The sequence below is a fragment of the Castanea sativa genome, chromosome 4 (genome assembly GCF_040712315.1).
Source record: "Castanea sativa cultivar Marrone di Chiusa Pesio chromosome 4, ASM4071231v1".
In the NCBI taxonomy this organism is placed as follows: Eukaryota; Viridiplantae; Streptophyta; class Magnoliopsida; order Fagales; family Fagaceae; genus Castanea; species Castanea sativa.
Genome location: NC_134016.1, coordinates 34,396,922 through 34,422,614, shown reverse-complemented (window position 1 = coordinate 34,422,614; position 25,693 = coordinate 34,396,922). Strand labels below are relative to the sequence as shown.

General features: G+C 32.0%; 1 protein-coding gene across 1 annotated transcript; it reads right to left on the bottom strand.

The window, feature by feature from the left end:
- Positions 1-4,341: 4,341 nt before the first annotated feature.
- Positions 4,342-9,651, bottom strand: LOC142630625 (ninja-family protein AFP3-like). The gene is made up of 3 exons (XM_075804650.1): positions 9,531-9,651; positions 8,631-9,270; positions 4,342-4,955 (listed from the first exon to the last, which is right to left on the bottom strand). The coding sequence occupies exons 2-3, from the start codon at positions 9,217-9,219 to the stop codon at positions 4,540-4,542; spliced, it is 1,005 nt and encodes a 334-aa protein (XP_075660765.1). The 5' UTR covers positions 9,220-9,270; positions 9,531-9,651; the 3' UTR covers positions 4,342-4,539.
- Between the last annotated feature and the right edge of the window lie 16,042 nt (positions 9,652-25,693).

Below are 25,693 nucleotides of genomic sequence, written 5' to 3'. Positions count from 1 at the left end.
GGAGAACTGGAATGTGCCTACTACTATACATAATCTAAGAATATTCTTTAATTATATTCGCCTTTTTCCCGTTAATTAGTCTAAGCCACTATAATAATAAATATTTCATTATCAATAACAATACATTTCAAGTATATACTTATTTTTTCATTGGAGAAAAATTTCTCCAACTTTTCATGCATTGATTGATAAAATCATTCGGGTGTAGTTTTAGACTTTTAGTCACATTATTTATCTAATAATAATCTACACTACTAATAATAGAATTTCCAGTTTGGATTCATCATTTTGCATATTAAAATATTTCCACATAAATTTTTAAACTCTTTAAAATACCTATATCTTTTAGTTAAATTGTAATTTTAAATTTAAAAACACAAACTGGTTGAAAAGATAATTTACTATTTTTAAAAAAGTCGTTAAGTTTTAGGGTGTATTTCTTTAGAGGTGAAATAGGGAGGATGGAAACTTTGGAGAGAAAATAGGAAGGAAAACTTTTTTAAGTGTGTTGGGCTAGGTGGGGAGGAAGAAAAATAAATAGTGGGCCCATGTGTTTTCTCTTCGGGTCCACCAAAAAGTTTTCTCTCTAAAATTGAGAGAAAACTAAGTGAGAATAAATTTTTTTTTAATTGACAAAAATACCTATATGCACACAAGTTGTCTTTTTTTTTTTTTTTGGCAGTAACATTGCCTTTTCTTTTTTTAGGATATTATTTTTATTTTTTAATAAAAATGGATGATTGCTATTTTTTGTAGTTATTTGTCACTTTTTTTTTTGTTTTAATTAAGTATCATTCTTCAACAAGGGTATATGAGTAAATTTATGCAAACTCATTTTTTCCATCATTCCACTTTTCCACTCTCAACTAAACAAAAAGGAGAGAAAATAAAATATTTTCTATTCACCCACTTTTCCACCCTCCCATTATTTTCTATCCTCCTACTTTTTCACTCCTCCAACCAAACGGACCCTTAGGCATTTTCCTTTCTCACATACAAATAACTAATTAGAAAAAAAAAAACGATATGTCCACAATATTTTCATAACATTTTTACAACAAATCTTAAGTGGTAGGTTGTTACTGGTTGTTATTGTTGGGCCAAAAAAGTAATATTAGTGTTAGGTTCATTTTTGAACCAATAACAACTAACCGTCTATGATTTATTGTGAAAATATTATAAAAATGTTCTGAAGGTAGCACCTCTAAAACAATCAAACGAAGAGAAAGATCATAAGAATTACGATACTGTCTCTACCTTATTTTTAAAGACTATAACACTAAACCCTAAACTAAAATTAATAAATAAAAAAGTTTTATTGCACGTACAAAGTAGGTGTGTTGAAAGTAGTGATAATATAAGTCAATGGTCTTTAACGAGTTTTATCTGAATTGATTTAGAATTGATTATATTTGTGTGTATTTCATTTTAAGTAAATATTAAAGATATATATAGGTTTCTCAACGTGTTTCTTTAATTGGTTTCTCAACGTGTTTCTTTAAAATTTTTAATCAAAACTTTCAATCAGATACTAAATATTAAAGATATTTTATATTTTATATTAAATAACTTTCTACAAATATACTTTTTGTAACCAGTGACATAGTTTATTTAATAAAATTTTAAATATTATCTAGCATCTTTTTCTTTTAATATTTGTGTATAATTTGATTTGATTTATAAAAAAAAGACATATAAAAACATAAACATTAAATGAAGCTTTACTCTGACAAATTCTTTAATTTTTTTTGACGAGTACTTTGACAAAATTTTATAATGACAGACGAAAAGAACCATTGACGTTTTGGTAATTGGTGACACGTAGAGTGGTGATTGGATAATTGGTTGGCGTTGGAGTGGGGAAAGGGAGACTAAACTAAATAAAATAAATTGATTGCTGATAGTGATAGGATCATAATTAAGAAAATGTGAGCTGGTGGAGGTGAAGACCGAGGGTTCTCTGGTTGACTTGGCAGTTGGAAGTGTTTTAATATTTGCCATAAATTCTTATATTATTTTTTCTAAAAAAATTCTATTTCTAATTAAATAAAGAGAAAAGTTAATAAATAGCTTAAGACTTAAAAGCATTGACTTAGAGAATACTTTTATAAACTTTGGAAAGAAAAAAAAATTGTTTGTTTGGAAACAGTTTATTTAGCTGAAATTGATTTTTTTTTATACTAAAAATACTATAAATAAAGCTAAAAACTAGTTGAAATAGTATAGTGAGACTTATGAATAGTATCAAAAAATACAATAGGACTCATAAATAGTAGCAAAAATAAGCTAAGTGGTAAAAAAAAACTGTATTTTTCGGCCAATATCAAATGCAACCTAAATATAATGAAAAGCATTTAAAATTCCCTAACAATATTCATGTTCAGTATTGGATTTAAAAAACTAATATATATATACATACACACACGTCTTGGTACAATGTCAATTAGATTTGTGCTTGGTTAGAGGAAAATGCATTTTATTTTGTTGAGTAGATTAGGAGGATAAAGATTATTATTTTCTACATAGATTTACTATTTTTAATCTTCTAAAAAAAATAATGGGAATTAAAAAAATAGATTTTTTTTTTTTAATCTCTAGTTGCTTTGGTGTCGATCTGCAAGTTGAGATCCTACTAAAGATCATTGAGTCCATGATTTGGCTTGAAACAAAGTGGTAAGAAACATTTTTTTTTTTTCCACTCGAAACAATCAAAACCCACCAAAATAGCCAAAATCTGCTAGTACTCTAGTATTTGGGGTGGCACGAAACAACCACATTTTTGTACCAATCCAAGTACAGGAACAGTAAAGACTGGTCATGTTGGTCTGTATAGTACACCCTCCCCTGAAAAAATTGCTCATTTTCAATCAGCCAACCAAAGCAATAAAATCTTTGTTTTAGACCCCAATTGTTAGTTTTTAACCAATTTTTTGCCATGCTGATTATTTAACCAATTATGATATTCACATTTAGTTTTGGTTAATAAGTGTGAAAAAAAAAAAAAACATAAACAATATGGTTATGAAGTGAAAATCCTAACTAGAAAAACACTCTTGAGAGTTTACCGTCAACTCTTAAAGTAACAAATCCACTAATAGAATTTATTTACTTATTTTTTAAATTATTAATCCTAACTCTAATGCTACCTTTAGTAGATACTTAACGTGACCACATGTAATTCTATCTTTGTTGGACTCTTCTATTATGAATTTCATTCACACGAACAACTTGTACATGACTTCAAGGACTGCCTTGAAGCTTCTCTTAGCAGAGCATCTATGTTAATTACAACAACATTAGCTTGATAACCGGTTTTCAAATCTTCTTTTGATGGTGAATGAGAACTCGGTCACAAAACCATAGGCTACAAAAACATTAGTTTTCAAAACTTCTTTTGGTCGTCCCTAATTAGTCCTTTCTATACTCTTGCAAGTAAAGCTCAAAATTCTAAAGTTTGAACAACTTTAATGGGTATGATTGAGAATCAAGATACACAATTCTCGATTAATTGATAACTGTCAAGATAAGTGTGAACCTTGTTTCAATCATTTGATAGGCGTCGAGCTACTAAAATTACTCAAGACTCAGACTTTATGTTCACGTTTTGTCAACCTACATACCATGGACCTAACAGTCATGACTCATGATAGGGATTAGGCTTTTGAGACTCGTATTTATTTATTTATTTCATTCTGTTTAGGGTGCGACTAATTTGATGTCCATAAGCAATAAGGAGAAGTTTTCAAACATGGACAAGTCTATCATTAATCACCAAGCCCACAAGCACAACAAGCCTCCTCCACTTTTTTGACCTTTTCCAACCTGATCTTATCCTGAGACATGTCTATGGGCTCATTGGGGCCTTTGTTCCAGCCACACTATTATGTTCTAATTCCAAAACACTGATATTAGAACTAACTTAGAACAAGTCTACTTACACAATAAATTAGTAATTTATAATTGATTCTATACAAATTGATGAGAAATCATAATTTACAATCTCAATAAATTAATAAGAAAGTTGTAAAAGTTATCATTTTTTTTTGGGGTGGTTTGTATGCAGCAATAGAAACTAACTTTATAGCTTAGATTAGGCACGAGATAATCTAAGTTGGGCAAGGATAACAAAGATTGATTAGACCAATCTTTTCGGGACCAAGAGGTCCTGGACCAGTAAATGTTCACATCACCTTATGGCATCTTTCATTTTCCTTTTTATTGAGCGAAAAAGAGATCTTTCATTTTCCTTTTTTGGTCTAGATAGCTTTATCAGAGTTGTTCACAAATTAATTCAAAAGCTAAAAGAGCAATTCAGCTCAGCTTGACTAAAACAGTAAAACATAGAGATAAGCTAATTTTTCCTTTTTATCCTATACCCCCCTTAATAAAAGGGTTATCAAAAGAAAGGAAAAGGTTCATTTCTATTATGGTAACTTCAAAAAGTTAACTCATTTCAGGTTTTTTACCCTGATTCAGGTTGTTCATTTCCTAACATTTCAAAATGGGTGACATTAGCCACCACCATTTTCCTCAAAAGGACTAAAAGGTAGTGCACACATTAATGTGCTTCATTGGATTTTCAACATCCTTCCCACCAGCATGCTTGACAAATTCCGCCGGAGAAAGAAAGCTGCCATGGCAAACACATACTATACTCACTTGACCTTTTGTGTACCGGTACAAAAACCCTTCAATTCTCTTCCCATTGGGGCCATCGCCGGTAGTAGTCACACTAGGCATTTGTTTCATCACATCCATCCCATTATCTTGAAAGCGGCCATTAGAAACTTTAATCTTCTTGGGCTGATTCTCCAGCTTAGTCTCACCAAGTTTGATTGATTTTCCATCTGTTATTGCTCCAGGGATATCCGCAGGCTCATTGTCCTTTGGATTAGGCAATGACTGAGAACTGGTAGCACCCTTCTCTGCAGTAACACCTTCCAGTCCTTCATGGGCTAATGCCATTCAAATAAAAATTATTTGAGGAATAAATCAGCAAAGAGAAATTGAAAGAAAAAGATACAAGTCAGTGCTAACAAAAATTTCATCAAGGCTTCCATTGCAGGGATCTTTAAATAATTTTATACTGAAATTTTTTGCTTAAAGTGTTTATCACAAAAAATAGCAAACAGCCTCAAAATTTTCCACTTTCTTCCCCCATAGCAAAATTGGAAGGAAGTAGTACTTGCTGCAATTACTCATTCTAAAGTAAGCTAGTTGTTTCATATAGTTATAAATGTTGGCGTTTTACACACAATAGAGTAATAGACAGGCAAAAGTAGTATTGTAGAAGTTAACCATGAGATATATCATGAACTGCTTATGGTTAAACTTAATCTTAGTACTAAGACCTTTGTGTACTAAGACTTTAGAATTTGATACTTACTCTACTTTACTTGTGTGTTACTCGTAGCGAAATATGAGTACATTATTATATTTAATGTACCAATACTTGAAGTCAATTTTTGGGAAGTTATTAAGAAATGGTTTGACAAAAGCTCTCCTGTGCTATAAGCCCAATAATTTGTTACAACGTTATTTTGCCTTCAAGGATGCCAAATAATTTACTGTATTTTTAATTGCTTCTTTTTAGTCTTAATATAACTGGTTGGGGGTACCTGCTTTGATCCTGCAGTCACGCTAACAGAAGAAAAAAAAAAGAATACTATTACTATCTTTTCCCTAGTAAGATTAGTCACACACAGATAAAAAATGTTAGTGAGATATGATTCTCTTGAGTCTTTCTATAGAAATCATTATATTCCTCATGCTTTCACACATAACCTCTGCCCATCAAGAATGGAAAGCATCCTATAAATAGAAAAAAGAAAAAAAAAGAATGAGTTGCCTATGACAACTCAGTGTGTTAAAAAGATGATTTCCTTTAAACGATATTAATCATTTCAACTTAATGGACTGTATCATCAATTTAAAAAAAAAAAAATCAAAAGGAGAAAGAAACGTTTTCTAAATATAAATAATTAGAAAGTAAGGCAAAAGGATTTTAATAATAATTAGAGTTAAAACCAACAAAGAGTACCACCAATACTAGGCACCTGAACAAATGTTATAAACACAAGACTGTTGCAGGCTTTGTATGTCAGGCTAAGAACATTGGTTTTCATTTCTTCCTCTTTACAATATGAGATTATATTGGACTTGAGGAGTATAACTATATACTTTAATGCCACCCTAGTGAAAGCTTTCCCTTTTAGTGCAAGGAACATTAAATGATTTCCTCATGTTCTTGCTTCTCTCTCTGCCTTATTTTGTTACTAATACTTAATATATTACACTTTTGAAACCCCCAAATACTTACACCAATGAACTCTAAAGGTAAGATATTAACATCTTAGCTAAAGAGAAAGGTAACCTTTCTCTGTAGATAATCATTTGATTTTTAAATGATACATTCATTTTCTTACAAAATTCAGTAACAACCTCATGATTCCATTGTCTTAGAAATCTAAGACAGGATATGACAACAATACAACATAGTTAAAATATATAATAAAGGGAGAAGAAGATATAGGGAGTGGATAGTTATGAGAAAAGAAACTCTACTAAAGGATAATTTACATTGAAAATCAAATTCACAAGGGTTTCATTTGCAAAGAAGCACGTGTTGGAGGTGAAGAATGCATTCTTGATGCAAGAAGGAAGTAGGAGAAGTGATCAAGCTTCTCAATTTACAAGAGCTATTTCTTATGTTAGCTTAAATCAATCATATTAGTAAAGAATTAATCATTTTTGTATATGATAGGGTATCTATATATAACACAGAACATTGTTTGAGTATCAGAAATCATGCCAAAACAAAGATATGGATATCAATATGATTTTCATTGTACTTGGTAGAGTATACGGGCAATTGTCTAGTGCAATAGTAAAGTTTCAGGTGCTTAAGTGCAATTGTGTGAGTTCTAGCCTCAAGAGCGTCCATGAGGGCCCAACGTAGGGGCTCAATATTTATATTCATGTCACATTTTGTGGATACATAAAAACTGTGTCCTATTTGAGAGAAAGTGCAGTATTGGGGGCTCTCATTAAACAACAAAGATAAACTACTTATTTTTGTTGATATGCAGTCAGAATTAATTTTTGTAATTGGCGCTTTCTTTGTTTGTCGACAAATTATCGGATATGCTATTCTGGACTGGAATATGAGAATAAAAGACAGTTGTTTTTGTCGAAACATGGGGCAGGTTCAAATCTATTCTAGGATTATGTGTTATTGTTTTCTTTGTTCATTGCTACATCATCAAACATATATTCTTTCCTATATTATATATAGGTTGCCTAAGCTTACGTATTGTTTTCTTTAGATTCTTCTGAGTTGTTAATTAGTTGTTTTGTTCGCCAGTGTCTACTGCAATGATAAAGTCTTAGGTTGTTAAGCACAAGTGCATGGATTTGAGTCTTGAGAGCGGTCACATGGACTTCACTTAAGTGGGACCAACACTGGACAATGACCCTTTTTTAAACTTGGTAGAGTATAACAAACACACACACACACACACACACACACTCTTTTATTATTATTATTATTATCATCATCATCATCATCATCATTTTAAAGCTTGAAGAGATTTATGACATCTAATTTAGAGCAAAAACAGTTGCATTGAAATGATAATTACTCCAAACATCTTTGTCTCAATTTCTGTGTAATATTTATACGACTCATTGTTGGAAGGACAATTAGACACCACATCATGGGAATAACACATAAAAATTGTGCAATTTCCTATTCTGGTGAAAGTTCAGTATTGAGGGATGTCCTTGGCCTACAAAAATAAACTACTTAAGTTTGTTGGTGCATGGTCAAGATCAATATTTTTTTATAGATTGACTACGAGCATAAGAGACTTATTTTTGTCGATAAGTTGTCAGGTTCAAATCTACTCTAGGCTTATGTATTGTCGTTTTCTGTTTGTCAATACATTGCTGGATATTCTTCCTATATTCTATGTACATTGTAGATTTGTTGGTTTCAGATTTAGTATTCGCAGGCAATTAATTACCAATTATTATCATTTTGGAGTTGTTTGTGCATGGATGCCACGTTATTCAGTTATTGTCATTTCCACCTCCCATTTCTTCTCTACTTGTTTCCAATTCTTTCTGAGGAAGAAATCTTATCAAACTAACAATTTGAATGCAAATTCCATTCTAAATTATGTGTTCTTCATTTCCCTTTCATTTTAAATTAGACCGACCAATTCTAAAAGTTTAAAAAATGCCCTTCTGGCATCAATTGCGTTTTTCTGCCATATATCATCAGTAAGATAACTGTTCTCTATTCTAATTCTCTTTGGATGTGTTTTCCTATGACACTATTTCAATTTTCAATCCAAACAGTACCAAAAAATAACCCTTAAAAAATATACTAGTATAAGATAAAGTCAATTAAAACCCAGAGAATCATAGAATTTCAAGAGTAGAATCCAAACAGTGCAAACATATTCAATCTAATGCATCATGAAAAATAATTCTGCCAACAAATATCACAGGAATGTCAACTAATTCTGCTAAAAAAGCGACTAAACGTAAGTTATATAATTAAAGCAATCAAAATTCATTTCAACTTCAAAATTAGCATAAGAGAGAAAAAATTGCAAGAAATATACCCTCAAGTTTTCGCTTTCCGGATACATATCCCTCCGTTTTGATCTTGACAATGGCACGACAAAGTGCGGGGCTTTTTGCAGCAGAAGCCACAGCCCAAGACGTCATTTCAGACGCCGGTGACTGTGGCAAGGGCGCCTCAGCTGGAGTCTTCTCTTCCTCAGGGCTTGCCCTGTTTCTCCTCTGCTTCTCCACCAACCTCTTCTGGGCCTCCATTCTCTTCTTTGCCTGATACTCATTGAACTTAACCTGCCCTTGTTCATTGTCCACTGGCAATGAGCAAGATCTTGTCAATGAAAGAAAGATCCCTGGTAACGACGAGTTGGATTCACCAGCACTTATTTTCTTGGCTATCACTCCAGTGTCAGAAGAGGCTGACCGAGTTATAGGCTTTTCTTTGAAGTTTTCAGTGTAAACTCCACCCAGAGAGAGTCTAAGACTAAGGTCTAGTTGCGGTTCACAATTGGATAATTGGGTTTGGTTAGACTCTTTCTCAGATGAGAATCTCAGTAAAAGGTTTCTTGGGTTTTCATTGTTTTGCTGCTTGGAAAGTTTTGTTTGGAAGCTCATTCCATGGCTTGCCTCACCCATTTGGACACACAAAAAAGGGAGAGAAGAATAGCTAAATTCTTCCTCGTCCTTCTGTTATCCCAAAAAATAAAATCAGAAAGCGTTACAAGCATAAATTTGACATAGAACACTCAAATTAAGCACTATAACACCATGCTCAAACGATAAAGTTTCCCTTTTTGGCAAAGAAATTAGATTAATGAGAGAAATTAAGAACATAATGCAAACCCAGATAAGCTAAAACTCAGTGTAACAAAATAATCAGCATGACAAAGTAAAAGAAGAAAAAAAAAAAATATTGATGAAAGAGTGCTAAACCCAGAAGAGCTTACATGGTTTTGAGGTTGATTGTGTAAGCAAAAGGGTCCAGAACTTGAACTAGTAACACAAAGTTGTCATTTTTGTTTGGCAGAGAGGGAAAGTGAGAACAAAAAAGAGGGGGAATGAGTTGAATGGAAATATAATAAATAGAGGAAAACAAAAACAGTTTCTTGCTTTTGCTCTTGGTTTCACAGGTGGCAAATTGACAACGCACTTGCAAATAGTCCACGTGGCGAACAGTGGAAAAGATACTAGAAAGAGAGAGCGAAAGCGAGAAAGAAAGAGATATTCTCACATTTCACACCCTGTACGATTACACCTCTAGCTCCAACTCAGTGTACTTTGCAAATTGCAGGCTGCAAAGAACCGCCCCCACCACCTGTAATGTAACAACTAGCCTGTGTACGTGTCTCCTCTCACTCTGGCTGTCTCATTCATTGTTCAAATTTAATAAAGAGTTGTAATAGATAAGATGTACAATATTTATACAACAATTACACAATATAGTTTATGTAACGAATTATCCATAATAAGTTAAAAATAATATCAGCCGTGGCTTAAATAAGAACGGTTAGTAACAGATTATCACTCAATGATTTTTGTGTAAATTTGTCGTGGAAGGAGCAATTCTCTTTAATGAATTAAAATACACGATCAATTTCACACCCAATACAATAAAACTATCAAAACACAACTAATATCACTCTCAATCACAATCACAATCAAAATTGCAATCATAATCACACAAATTAGAAAACTGCAAAATTAAATGTGTGATTGATTATGTGCATTCCTCTAAATTTATTCTTTTCCAATTTGATGAAATGGTCGACTAAGTAAATAGTCAACAAAAGGTGGCAAGTTTATATAAGCAGAGTATTGAACATAAAATGTTCATCATTCACAAATTGAATATGTTTTCAAGTTGTAGTATTAAATTTTTCACAAATTTATTGAGGGTAATTTGGCAAAAGAAAATGGTAGTACAACTTGCCCAAAAAACATAAACTACATAGGGAGTGGAAGGGTTGGGTGGTGATATATAAGGTTTGGGGGTTTTAAAATTGCAAGTTGGAAAGGAACAAAACAAAAGTGCTTTTGGAGAGTGACAGAAGCGGCGTCGCCGAATACAGTGGTTGGTTACTATGTTTGGAGAAGAGTGTGAGATTCAGATTATGTGGGTTGGTGTGTTGGGCATGTTTGGCTTTGCGGGGGGGACACGTGTCCATTGCATGATAGTCTTGTAACGTCAACTCCCTAAGACGTGTGTGTTTTTTGCTTCACTACGGTGAGACGGTTTTTTAGTTTTAGTACATGGGGATCTAGAAACCGTTCGTATGTGCCATGCATGACTCCCTCAAAACGAGGGGGCAAAAAAAAAAAAAAAAAAAAAAAAAAAGCTTCGCAAAGAGAAACTTTTAATTTCATTACCTCAAATTTTGGTAGGCTGGTTGGAATTCCAATGTTCATTATCTCATAGTATTTTTATTTTTCTGTGGTAGATATTAGCTATAATATAATTCATGTTGAATATGTTTTACGAAAAATTCTTAAGAATTATATCTTTATTATATAAATGTAATATAAAATTTGTGTTACAATGAACTATAAGATGAGTATATATAGTTGACTAAACTCTAAATTAATAAACCTCTAGTACAATTAGGAGACTTGACTTGCACACAAAGTAGAATTAGGCTTGAGTCTATTTTAATGAGCCAATATATCTCTAACATTTTAGTTTTTCTTTTTTCATATATATATATATATATATATATATATATATATATATATATATATATATATATATATATAGTAGTGAAACTGGAGATTAAGTTTGAACCACACGCATGAAATATCATAAAAGATGTGATTATTATTGTATTATCATTTGAAAATTTTAACATTTAATCTTACTTCAATTAAGGTATTTACAAGATATTGCGTATCAATGCAAGATAAGTTCCTAAAGATAATGAGAGATGAGGGGGAGATATTTTAGATTTTGAGAGATGAGGAGGAAATTTTTATGATAGGATGACATCTCACAAAAATTGGTGGGAGTACATTATTTTTATTTTTTAAAATGTATGATACTTCTATATCATTTGTAATTATAAACTTTTACACAAATGTATAAATTAGAACTAACCTCATCACATGCGCTTCGTGTGTGTAAGCGCACAATTGCACTTGGACCCAAAGAAGATTATGGGCTCAAGCCCAATGAGCCTTAAACAATAAAATGCGTAGAGTGTGGGCTCGAAACCTAGGTTAGAAGTGCTGGGAGCTTGATAACAGGCTTTTATAAACAAATACAGGTAAATAACGAATGATAATTGCAAATAGATCTCCTCGGACCCAAGCCGAGGACTACTTCTTTATTATTTCTCTTTCTTTCTTACATGTTACAATCCTTAATTCCTTTTCTTTTTCTTTAGAGAGAGAGTAAGCGAGAGAGAGAAAAAGAGAGAGATCCCCTTTCTTTTGCATTCCTCCCCCTTAAATACCCCTTTTTTAGATGCCTTTTGGGACCTTGACTAGAAGTTTTTGCCCTACTGTTCAGGGGTCGCTTCCCCATTAATGCGGCCAGGGAGGTAGGTGCAGAGCCTTTAATGCGGAGGTGGCAGCCTTTGCTCTAGATATTTTCCTTAACACTGGTGTATCGAGAAGGTTCAGGGTTTCTCCCTTTAACCATTAGTCTTTCTAGAGTTGAGCTTTGACCTTCATAATGAAGCTTTGAATTCTCTTGGGCTTGTCCGAGGAGAAGCTCGTCCTCGGCTCCACCCTTGGACCCTCGGCGTATTGGCCAATTCGTAGAGTTTAACTCTGGAGCAGGTCGGCCCTTCATGCTACAGTCCAAAGGCCCATATGCCCATTTGGGTCCTTTTACTCCCCACAGTGTGTGCAATGAGGCTTTTTTTTAGTGGTCTTATTTTGTAACAAAAAAAAAAACATGTAGTTTTATTTTATATATATAATTTTTATTTTGAAAATTTAATTTATAAGTGAGACTCTTTTTTAGTGGTCCTTTTTTGTAGCAAAAAAAATGTGTTTTTATATTATATATATAATTTTTATTTTGAAAATTTAATTTATAAGTGGATAAAGCAATTTGAAAAGTCAAAGAGTGACTCTATTTTTTAGGCAATGTTTAGTAGGAGTTAGACTTGTATATTTTCCTGATTATCCTTTAGTTTTGTCTCTACTTAAATATAGGAATGTAAGGGCTTTTTAGAACCATGAAAATGAGGAATCCAAACAAGAGAAACTCTTTAAATAGTTGTATAAATGATAGAGATATTTTAAAGTTCACATGAATCAATGAAGTAGAATGACCAAGTTTTAAATTGAATTTGTATAATGAATATTGTTACATATATAAGCCAAAAATTATATTTGATGAAGTCTACAATTAGTGATCATTCATTTCACTCAGGTTTTGGAGGAACCAACAAGAAATATCATGAAAGAGTTTAAAGTTGACATCGATATGGTACCGGTCAAAGTTACTCTAATACTTAAGTCAACACTCATAAAGATTATATTTTAGAATATGATTTTACTAATATGTGCCCTAAGAGTACACAATAATATACCATTTTTGAAAAAAAAGTTTTATCAAGAATTGAAATTTTTTTATAATTTTTTCAATTCCCCATAAAATGTTTTTAAAAATGGATGACTCATTAACCGAACCCTTTAGAATAACGCATGTTTTTGGGTGTTTTTCATACTTTGCAATGCTCATTTGGGAAAGTATATTCATGACACTTCCAACATATCGCATGATTTTTGTTTCACTCATAATTAGGATTGTGGAGCACGCCTGGATTGAGATAGGAAAAAATCTAGAGAATGTGTAGCAATAAATGTTAGAAAATAAAATAAGCCTTATATTTGTAATTTGCTATTTATTATATGATTAAACCTTCACTATCTTTTATTGAGAGCACAGTATACCAGAAAGTTGTATGCATACCATGTTCAGGAGTGATGAATTACTCCCGAAAAGGAATCTATTGGAGTAAAAAAAAAAGTATGCCTAAACCTATTTAATGATTTAAAAACTTTAAATTACTACCTTAGTTCAATATTTATTTAAAATGTAAGGGTATGAACCCATCAAATTTGAAGAAATGTCGCCCTTTTCTTCTACTTCCTCCCTTTTATAATGCAAATAATGATAATTTGGATCATTTAATAGATTCATCATCTTTTATATGTCATAAAAAAGAGTGTAAACTATAAATTTAACATTTATTTTTACAAGAAAGTTAATGCTATTTTTACACATATTCATTATAAATGCTATTTTTGTAGATGTTAATTATATGCTAATATGCATGTAACTTTGATTTAAAAAAATAAAATTGCCTTTCCTCCTTCAAAATAGGAGAATCATAGAAGGTGATTCCATATTTTTTGTTTCTTCCATTAAGTATTTAATTAATCATGGAGAGAGATTAACAAAACCCATTAATAAACTTGGTTGTATTTGATTCAACAAAAATATTTTCTGACTGTAAAATATTTTCAATTTTTTAGTTGTGTTTTTGAAAATATTACTAAAATCATTTTTTTTACCACTTTCTAACATTTTCTCTTCTCCCAAGCACATATATAATAATAAAAAAGAAAATTTTAGATAAAAAAATTCGTGATCAAGGATTGGTGGTGGCGGCGATTAGTGGTTGGCCACCAATGACCAATGACTCTATTGTAGGTGATAGGCCAAAAACTTATTGACCCATTGACAAATTAATTAATTATTTATTTAAGTTAATTAATTAAGTCAATTTAACATGCAATAGTGTGGTAGCACAAACAAATCACCAACTAAGTTAAATGCAGCGGAAAATAAATTTGACACAAATGATAGTTTACGAATGGAGAAAACTACCGAGGGAAAATCCCACCGAGTGAATTTAAGGTCACCATTTTCGAGAATCTACTATTATCAAAACAAGCGGTTGCAAGTAAAAGGACTCCCAATACCTAAGACCAACCTACATTTGAACTCTTACCCCAATACCCAATTGGACTTGCAATGTAGCGGCAATCTCTCATTTCAATGCACAAATCCCAGTACGTGACTAACCAATGATGCACAAATTTCAGTACGTGACTAACACACCAATATTGAGGAAGATGTTGGCTGCAAAGTTTTTCAGTTCATCAACATAAAGATCAAGAAGCTCATTGGTTGCAAAATCCTTAGCGCAAAGACGCAATAGCTTCTACAGCAAGAATGATGAACTAGGGCAATTTCTGTTTCCGGTCACAATATGCATGTAGGGATTCAACAAAACCTTTTTGCAACAAAAAAACGGTCCTTAAAATAATCCTTATATATGTCTAGGGTTGTGAGAAAAGAAACCTTACACAAATACACTTGAATATGCATGTAATCAGATTTGAAAACTCTAATTTCGTAATTCTTAACGAATACAACTTCTGTCGAGTTTCAACATTAAATCTCGATAGATAAGCTTTTGTCGAGACATTTGTCTAGTTTTAATGAACAACACTTTTTCATTTCTTTCTTGAACAGACTTGCATGGCTTTAATACTTGACTTGAATAATATGTTTCTTGAAGTCTTAAACTATCCTAGATCTATCCAATTATAAATAAAATGCGTTTTGTCAAAAGATTAGATAATTACATCAATAATGTCCCTAACAGTAGGGTGGTGGTTGGTTGGTAGAGAGTGGAGAGTAGAGGGTGGAGGTTCTGTTGATAAGTTTTGAATGAGATGGAAAATGAAAACGTAAACCAAATTTTGTCATAAAATGCCTTTATTTTATGGTCAATTGAAAAACAATTTATGATTGACCAATATTTTCCATTGCCCCAAACACTTGTAAATGCAAAAAAAAAAAAAAAAATATTTATTAAATAGTTATGTTAACAAGTGTTTTAGGCAATTATTAATAAATCATATTAACAATATTTTGACATTAATTTTATGAAAAATATATAAAACAAAAACTGTCAAAAAAAACTATTTTATCATTTTCTCATAAAAATGATTTTCCTTTTGTTTAAATCAATTTTCTTAAACTGGGTCCTTTGTTGGATCCATATTGAAGAGTGAACCTGAGCACACCAGAAAGTAGAAACCTTCCAAAAATGTATTATTATTATTATTTTTTTTTGGTAAAAGAATTATTATTATTGTTACATTGACAGAACGTAACATCCCCAAGTGGCCAACATGCACATAGGAGTTTCAAAAGAGCGGGGAGAGTTTACCCAAAAAATCGCCACGTGGCACGCCTGTCTGTGTGTCTGTCAGTCAGCCTCTTTGATTTGATGTGACTTGTAAGGGCCAGGAGTGTGGGACCCATTTGAGAGAGTCCTCTCATCTCAACTCAACTTGCACTTTTTCAACGGAAAAAAAAAAAAAAGTTATCATATTCGCACCACCGAAACGAAACCCCAAAGGACCCAAAAAAAAAAAAGGAAAATGAAATTAAAGAATGGTTGACACGTGTAACAAAGCAATTAAAGAAGAGCACGTGGCGGGTCCTCGATTGATTTTGTGTGTTGGGGTCCAACGTTAGCCCATTTGGCAAGTTGTGAAAGCTACGTGTCGGGAGATAAAACCCGAGCTGAGCTGAGCTGACAATTACCTCAAATCAATCATATATGTCCCTTCCCACGCGCACACCTGTTCTTTCAACAACAAAAAATATACATACACAATACATCACTCCTTTCGTACGGTTAGCAGTTATTATGTTGTTGTACACTCATATTCCAACGCGCTCATACTACTTTGTGGACCACCTCTTCCCTTTTATTTATTTATTTTTAAATTTTAAATAGGTAGAATTTCAAATTGTAGTATGATTTTTTTTAATCATTATATGTGACACAAATTGCTTATGAATGTAGGTGGGGTTCGAATTCTAGATATTTTATTTGAGGACAACAAATTTTATCAGGTTAGCTAATTAGAGCTTGTTTAAAATTTTTAAGTTTTGTCATTTTGATATGTTAACTTTATAAATGAGAGAAAAATTACAATTATGATGTCCTATGCATGTTAGTAATGCTGTAAATGAATTAAAAATTCCATTAATAACTTAGGTGTAGTTCGTGAAAAGTTTATTTATTTATTTTTTTGATAATTTAATAGATACAATAGGTTAGAGGGGATTTGAGCTGTTTGCATCTTTATTGAAAATATTAATAAGTTTCAATTAAATTACAAGACTTTTGACGGTTTGTTTATATTCAATTGTTAATAATCAAAACAAACTTCTCATTAAGAGTTTTGTAATTCAATTGGTTAACACTTTGAAGTATTTTTAATAAGAATATTTAAGTTTCAAATCATCCTTCTCCAACTATTGAATTATTAAAAAAAAAAAAAAAACTTATCATTTGAAGATTTGTTTTATAGAGGAGGAGTTGAGCTCAAAAGCTCTTGAACGTAGTGCTCTTTGAATATATATATATAGTCAAAACAAACATTCTGAACTATCATACTTAACATAGGATCGACCAGGCTTGCCTTGGAATTTTGGTAAAGGCTTATCCACAAAATTTCACTTTTGCAATTGCGAGGGAGTTTGGCTCAACCCATAAAACACCCACTTGTATATTTGTTATTCAAAAAAAAAAAGAAAAGAAAAGGTTAAGCTGACCAAATCAGTATTGGTCTTGGATATTAATCAAACAAATTAGTTAAAAGACCATATATTATGCTTGTGACTTATATCCTTATAACCCTCTCTTTCTTGTGTCATTTTCTTAATGGGTGGCACAACAAGTCGACATTGATTAACGAAGATAAAGGCATGTGCGAGCTTTAATATGGTATTGAGGAGATGTTATTTCATACACCTGAGATGTAAGTTTCTCATGCACCTGGCATATACAAGACTTTTGTAATATTGAGTGGTCAATAAAGAAGAAGAAGAGGAACAAATTAGGATTATGAAGAAAATAGGAAAATGAAGTGTTTTGAAAAGTGAGGAGATATATGTGCTAATATGTTTATATAAATTATTGATGCAGGGTATATTAAAATTTTAGGTGACAAAAACTATTTGTCTCTTAATTAGTAGTAGGAATAAGTTCTGTCAAAGGGGGAAAAAAGAGAGGAAAGTCTTCTTTCAAATCGGCTTGCAAGAATTTCCTCTAACTTATTATTTGATGACTGATTCATAAAATCATTCATGTATGTTATTTAACCAAGTCACATAAAATATTAAATAGATTATGTAAGAAGTATAAGTTGATAGTTTTATTGATTGTCATGTAGTGAGTTGAAAGAATTTTTCAAGAGTCATATGATTGTATATTCCATTAAATAAATAAATAAAAATTTAAGGGGCTTAAGGTCAAATGATTGCCTCATAGGAGCGTGTAAACCATGCGTGATTAGGGGTGTGCATGGGTCAGGTTGGGTCGGGTTGAGGGAATTTTTTGACCCAACCCAACCCATCACATATGTCCAACCCAACCCACATGGGTCGGATTGGGTTGAGTTGAACCCATGAGTTGGACAAATTTTTTATTATTATTATTATTAAATTGAACCCATATTTTTTTTATTAATTATATAATATATTTAAATATATATTAAAGAAAGTAATAAGATTTTATATTATATATGTTTGTAGGAATCGATGAAGTGCTTTACAGCTGGGTTCTAACTTAAAAAAATATTTATTAAATATATAATATATATTAAAATATGGGTGAGTCGGGTTGGGTTTGGTGGGTTTGTAATTTTATGACCCAAACCCAACCCGACCCGCTACAAATTTTTATTTTTTATAACCCAACCCAACCCACTAAGCCCTAAAATCCAACCCAACCCAGCGGGTTGGGTTGGGTTGGGTCGGATTTGGCAGGTTGGTAGGTTTTCTGCACACCCCTATGCGCGATCTTCAATCCTAAAAATGGGGATCCTCATGTTTATGAAAGTAAAAATATGGGTTAGTGGATATATTCAATCCAAAGAGTGATTGCTTTCAAAACGTGGAAACAATGATTTAATATTAATGTATATATTGTCTACCATATGACAAGTAGAAATATACTAATTGCAATTAGATGTTGCTTAGCAAAAGACCAACATCGTCTCTGCCTACTGGCTAAGCAGAACTATAATAATAGTACTACTGAGAGTCGGCAAGTTTTCAACCCAAAATCCAAGTGGACCAAGCCCACAAACTTTTAATCTTTGAATTCTTTGTTTTTTGTGGGTTAAAAGGTGCACCGAGAATCAACTTGATTAGGATTTAACATTTATTAATCAATGAGTAGTGATAGTTACACATTGTGTATATGAGACAATTGAAATATTTTGATCATTTTACAATTATAATTGAAATGATGTTTTGAAAGCATGATTTCAACTGAAATGTATACGACAATGTGTAACTCAGCGTGTGTAATAATAATTAATGTTACTAATTAGTGATTACTCTCTCTCTCTCTTTACAAAATTTCCTAGTAAAGCATATTGGGGTTGGACCCAGTTCAGGTTTTTCCTATATGATTGGTTCATAAATTAGATAGTTGGATTTGATTCTGATTTGAGGTAGATTTAACATGACCAATTTACTCCAAACAAATTGAAGGAGATTTTTTAAGAACATAAAGATAGAAGATGTGATTACTGCGCCTCCAAGGGGGAACCATGAGGTACGTACATTTGGACTTCTTATACATGCTTCTTTTCAACATTGAAAGTTTTTGAATTATACGCATCCATGTTGTGTGTTTTGTCATTGAAAAACTTGATTGACAATGAGATTTAAGGTTTAGGTTAATATGTAAATAATGATAAAACTAAATTTCAGCAAAAAAATGATAAAACTAAATAAATCTACCATTTTATTAATTTTCTTCTCTAATATTGCTCTTTTCAAAAGGAGTTACTGTACGTAAGCACTAAAGTCTTATAAAAGGCATATTACACGTGGTTCAGGGTTTAACCTAAAGATCAAAAAGAATTTAAGATGAAGAAAGCTAGTCATACTATGTAACTTAGGCTTGTGTTTGGTAGCACAAGCTTGCAACAAATGGGGATTGTTAGAAAGCAACCATCATCATTCATCACTGATATAAGCACTTTATTATTATTAATACATAGCATCACCATCTACAATAGAAATAAATGTGTCTTAAGGAAGATTTTTTGTTTTTGCCAAAGGATTACCTTAACAATCTACCAAGAAAAAAAAATATATTTTGACATCTATGATAATGTTTGGTTATAAACTTAGTTGTTGCTAAATAGCTAGTTGGTTACAACTTCACTTAATATATTTTTATTTAATGTGAATTTTGATAAATTTATCATTAAATTTTCTTCTTGTATCTACACTTTAGAAGTTCTAAAATATCTTTGTAGTTAAAACCAAAAAATTAAATAATTAATACTGGGGTCTCAAATTAACAATAATAAATCTAAATTCTTAAATATTTGCACATATTTTTTCGGGTAAGTGCAACTGATTGCCAATTAACATAAAACTATTTATTAGCTACCATGACTTCGCAGATTTTCCAACTAAAGTCTACCAGGTGACCTGATGGTTATTTATTTATTTTAATTCAAACCGTTATAACCACTATGTCAAGTCAAACTACTTTCAAGTTTTCAGCCATGATCTTAAATTTGACTTTCATTAATATTTTTTTTAAGGAGAAAATTTGACTTTCATTATAAATTAATATTTGTTTTTTAAGTACAAAATTTGACTTTCATTATAATTGAAAAGAAAAGGCTTGGCTACAATTCCACTCAATATATTTTTATTAAATTTGAATTTTAATAAATTCCCAAATAGATAACATATTTTTTTCTTATATCACTCAATATATACTCATATCTCACTATTGGTTGAATCTTTAGATTGATGAACCATACAAAATTTTGGATCGGTACAAAAGAGATACTTCATTTATAAGAAAATATAAAAAACTATGCTTTTTGGAAAAATACCCAAACATATGGTTTTATCCAAACAGTTCATATATTTTTTGATGTTAAGTTATTTTGATAAGGTACCATATTTTCTTTCAATTTTGCACTTTTATTTATGGCTTTTTAATTCTTTTGCTTTGAAACTTAAAATCAGTTGTTATAAGATTAATTATATAAAAAATTAAATTTTATATTTAAATAATTTTTTTGAACAATACTGTAAGGACCAAAAATCACGCATGAGACTAAAGCCCACTATGAAATCCAATAGTTCAAGGCCCAAAATAAAGAATTTGTAGAGAGAGAATAAAACAACAAAGGACGATTGCGTCCCGAGGATTCCACTCAAAGTAACAAGGAATTGGAAACGCTCATTCTCAGGTTTTCCCAAGGAGGAATCCTTTACATTCAAATATCAATATTCTCTCTATTCTTAGAGCAGTGTTCATCCCCCCCTCTTCTAGCCTCTTTCATCCCTATTTATATTCTTTGCTCTTGTCATCTCAACTATCAATCTCTTACCTAACCATTTTCTTTTGTTGACACTTGTACGATTGCTTGTAGAAGGTGGTGGAAAGAAGCTGCCTAGCTGTGATTTGCACTGTTCAGGTCACCTCCACATCAATGCAGCTAATAAAGTTGTTGTTCCTCATTTAATGCGGCCAAAAAACTAGGTACAAAACATTCAATGCGAAGTTCACAGGCTATCTACCCTCAACCCCGATATTTTCACTCTTTCTACCATATATCACCAGTCCCTTTGTACTTCTCCACGCAACCACGTCCTCACGTCTTCGGGTCCTCGGCCCTCATCCTAACTAAGATCTTCTTCGTTCCTTGATCTTCATCCTCGATCTTCGGGCCCCCACAAATACTATTCTATATTAATTTCAATATTTGGTATACTAGTATATTTATGTTTAAATTGAATATCATATTCTTTTTCAGAGTTTATCTTAATTTTTTATGTACTCTTTAATTTATATATATATATATATATGTAATTAAAATAAATAAATTATTAATGCAATAGTTTAACCAATGACCAATGGTTGAACCAATAAACCAACGTACCAATCCCTTGATGGTCAATGTTTGGTATGGCTCTCAATTTTCATAACTATGCATGTGTGCCATATTACTGTTTATAGGATGATAGATAAATGTACCCCACTGGCTAACACTCTGCGGGCTTCGTTTAGTGTGGTTTTTATAGAATTTTTTACTTTTTAATATCTATTTTATATGGGTTTTAGTTAGTTCAACTGATAAAAAAAATTGTCTTCAAATAAGAAATTTGAGATTCAAATCTCATCCACATTAAAACCAATTTTTTTTTATTTTTTTTTATATAAGATACAATTTCTACTATAGCTTAATCTAAGTATATATGTGTGTGAAACTTCTTCCTAGAGACTTGAACCCCGACCTTTGCCCTCTACACCCCCACAAGTATTTATACTTATGGAGTAACCACCACACCAAGAGTGCACGGTGGTACATTAAAACCAATTAAAAAAGACAAATAAGGGACACAAAAAGAAAATTGAATTTTTATTAATTGCTCATCAACTTCCACTCCTGGCAACAGCCCTTACAAGGCCAACACAAACCACATTCTCAAAATAAATCATTGAAGAAAAAAGAGTCTCTCAATATGCACAGAGAGGCTAGTTATTTTATATAGGGCTTACATGTTTCATTTATTATAGGATTTAATTCCTTTTTAATAGAGGAAAAAAAAGATTCTTTCTTCTTAATGATATTACTTGTTACAAAAAAAAAATTACTTGAACCAAAATTAAGATAGAAATTTATAGAAGTGACTTATATATCTAACATGACAAAATTTCTTCCCCAGATCTCCTTATTTTCTCTCTCTCTAAAGAGATTATATTTGGCAACATTTGTTGAAAGCGTCGCAATAGCCTATTGTGACAGTCTAGTAGCGACATTTTTAACCGTTGCAATAAAAAATGTTGCAATAGATCATTTGTGTCCATACAGCAATGTTTTTACGATTTTTGACAGTGTTTTAAAAACGTAAAAAACCTGAATTTTTTTGCAGTGCGAGCTTCTTTTAATTGATATATAATAGTAGTAGTAAAATATTATTCTCAAATTTCTTCATTTTATTGCACATTAACTTTCCCATAGAATTAGCTGCTAATAGTAATACTGCCATCAATGTGAAAGCCAAAAGTGTGAATTCCAATATTCCATAATGGTGATCATATGTTGAAGCGTACCATAGAAACTCATAACTGAGTATCAAATGGCACCAACTGATTGCTCATCCTCCAAAATCAACTTCTTCTCAACCCTCACAGTAACGAGAACATATTATCTTTTCCACCTAAAAGCCACTCTCAAATTTTAGGTTTCTCTTTTCCAATCAACCTCCACCCTAAATTCAATGCCCCAAGACGAAATCTGACTTACACCACAATTCATTTAATTAGTGGCTTTGCTGTGTTGGGTGAAAAAAAAAACACCATTGTACATGAGATACACATTCTACTCAGACATGCAACTTTTTCTTAGACTTGCAATTGGACAGGATGTTCTTCCTAGCTAGTTCCTACCTTATGACTAGCCATTGATTAGCCAAGTATTCTCAGCCAGTTCATATTGTGTTCTACCATATATTGAGGCTTATTTTCAGTCACGAAACTGAAGAAAGTAATTTCTAGCTACTTTTTCTTCTACTTTTCTCTCTTTACATTCCAAACATACCCTAAAAAAGTAACAATAATGATAATAAGAAGTATTATCTTATACATTATTACGAGAATTAGAAAGCTCCAACACATTGCTCAGTCAAAGTCTACGGAAAGATGCAGTCTAAACTGAACGATAAAAGAACTAGAAGTTCGATCTGTTTGAAAAGAGCAACAACACAGTCTAAAACTGTCATGACTTAAATTGTGAAACCCTTCAGAAAAGTAAACTTGGCTAGAACTTTGTTGCATCGTTCTGTCAGTAATTTTTTCTTCACCTCCCAGTCTCTTTTCCTTGTGTTGGTAAGTTTTATATCATCCAAAACCTTACGAATTTGGTTTCCGATTTCTTGGAGAGAGGACTCCAGCTCCACTATGATAGTTTTCTTCATCTCCAATGAGCAAAGCAAGACAGAGTGACGGGCATTATGGTTTATGATTTGATCACCAAGTCCTTGTAGAGAAGAAGCATTTTCATTCACCTCAGCTTGGAGAGTTTTGAGTTTGTCCATGGATTTTTTGTGTTCTTCCAACAAAGATCTGGCCTTTAAGCAGTTAGATCTTATATCAACGAAGAAGTTTTGCACTTGCTCAGCTAACTCCTTTATTTCAATGATGTCCTTACTTAGCGAAGGAATGTCCCCGATCAACTTCAGCATGGCAAGTTGATTAGCACTCAAGGTAGTGTCATTTTGTAACATGTTAGAAAGTTTTACAAGTTGGTTTAACTTGGAAGGATCAACCAGCATATGGAAATTCAAGGGTAGGAGTGATGAAAGGTTTTGACGCGCGATTATCATATCAAGGCTTGGATTGGAAGAACAAAACTCGCTGGAAAGTAATAGAGCATGCAGTGCAATTGAAGTTGCCTTCGGCTCATGATAAACTTTTGCTATGGAATTCACAATTTTATCGAATTCCACCATGTTTGATTCAGCTGAAGGGCCTGAAGTTGCATTAGCAATCACCTTGTTGGATATGGTATAAAGAGGAATAGGTATGTTTATATCAAGATCAACTGTTTGTTTTGCATATGTCTGAGTAAGATGTTTAATGGCTTGGAGTGGGGCTAACTTTTCTTTTCCTTTTGAAAGGATCATAATTGGAGCTCCTTCTTTTTTATTGTTTGTAAGTATTTGTGTCTTTGCTGTAGTCTTAACACCAGGCTTTGGTGCTAAAGGGAGTGGACCTGTAGCGAAGGTAGAGTTTAAAAGTTAAGGCATGCAATGGTATCATATATTAGCAAAATTTAGATAAAAAATGAATGATGAAAAGAATGAAATATACCCAAGTAGAAATTTAGAACTAACATAAAATATAACCTAGAGCATAGTATTGATAAGAATGAAATACCCACATACAAAGAGCATGGTAAATGAAAAAAGAAGAAGAAGAAAAGCACAGTAAATATATCTGCAAGTTGAGCCAAACGGTGCACGTAATTTTCAGTTTTAGAATTAAAAGAACAAGGGAGATTTAATCAAATTATCCCAAATTAAAAAGGGAATAATATTCCTAGCATGAAATAATAACAATTCTCCCTGTTATTACTGATCTTCATATAATCATATATCTTTTTTTTTATGTAAAAAAGGAGATAGTGACACATGGATTCTTATAAGCTATAAATCATAATTAGAGATGCAGATACTGGCTCTCATTCTATCTAGAAATTAACCTAAGTTTTTTCTCCCCATAAAAGGAAGAAATAATTGTGAAAGTTATAAGGAAATAGTGGAAGATGGACAAAAGCAGTGAGCAACTATCACATGTCAATGTTACTATTAGTTGGAGCTATTGACAAGCCTATTGATCAAGGCTGAGTCAAGTCTAGGCTGTTTTAATTTGAAAATTAACAAGATCCAAAGCAGATTTGAGCTTCGCTCAGAATTTAAATGAATAATCTCAATTCAATTCTTAACTAAACCAATTCCGTGGAGTCATTAGGTGATTTAGGGTACTAGCAACACTAATGAGTACTGACTACATTAGCTTAGCAAGTTGAGAGTTCTTCAGCTTTCTTGGATGAGAACTTAATGAGATCCAAAATAAGGTTGAGAATAACTTGTTATCTTATGAATGATCTCAAAGAGGTCGTGCAACAATCTATATATGTTTATGCCAACCCTAGTATATATATACTACCTTAGAGGTGATCTATTGTTTTAACATGTCTCTGATACAAAAATATACATGAGAGTGTAATTTAAACAAACAATTTCCAGCAACATTCAAGACAATTTGTTGGGCTAGTTGACAGCCATTAGCTATTATAGAACTTTTCTTTAATTAATGGAATTCAAAAAGAGAGAATATAATAAAGAAAGGTAACTAATCAAAATGACTATAAGAATCGCTGGATAATTGTAGAAAATCAATGGAACAATGACATATTTGGCAATAATAAAAAGGTAAATGTGCGCGCGCACACATATATTTTTGGTTTTAAAATTAGACTACAAAATAGAATGAGAAAAATAGGTAGAGCAATTGAAGTA

What these genes read in the sequence shown, in the direction of transcription:
- LOC142630625 (XM_075804650.1), bottom strand. Translation starts at nt 9,219, where the DNA reads ATGGGTGAGGCAAGCCATGGAATGAGCTTCCAAACAAAACTTTCCAAG. An exon ending in CGGAAAGCGAAAACTTGAGG is followed by an intron (nt 4,956 to 8,630) that starts GTATATTTCTTG and finishes GAATGGCATTAG; the next exon opens with CCCATGAAGGACTGGAAGGT.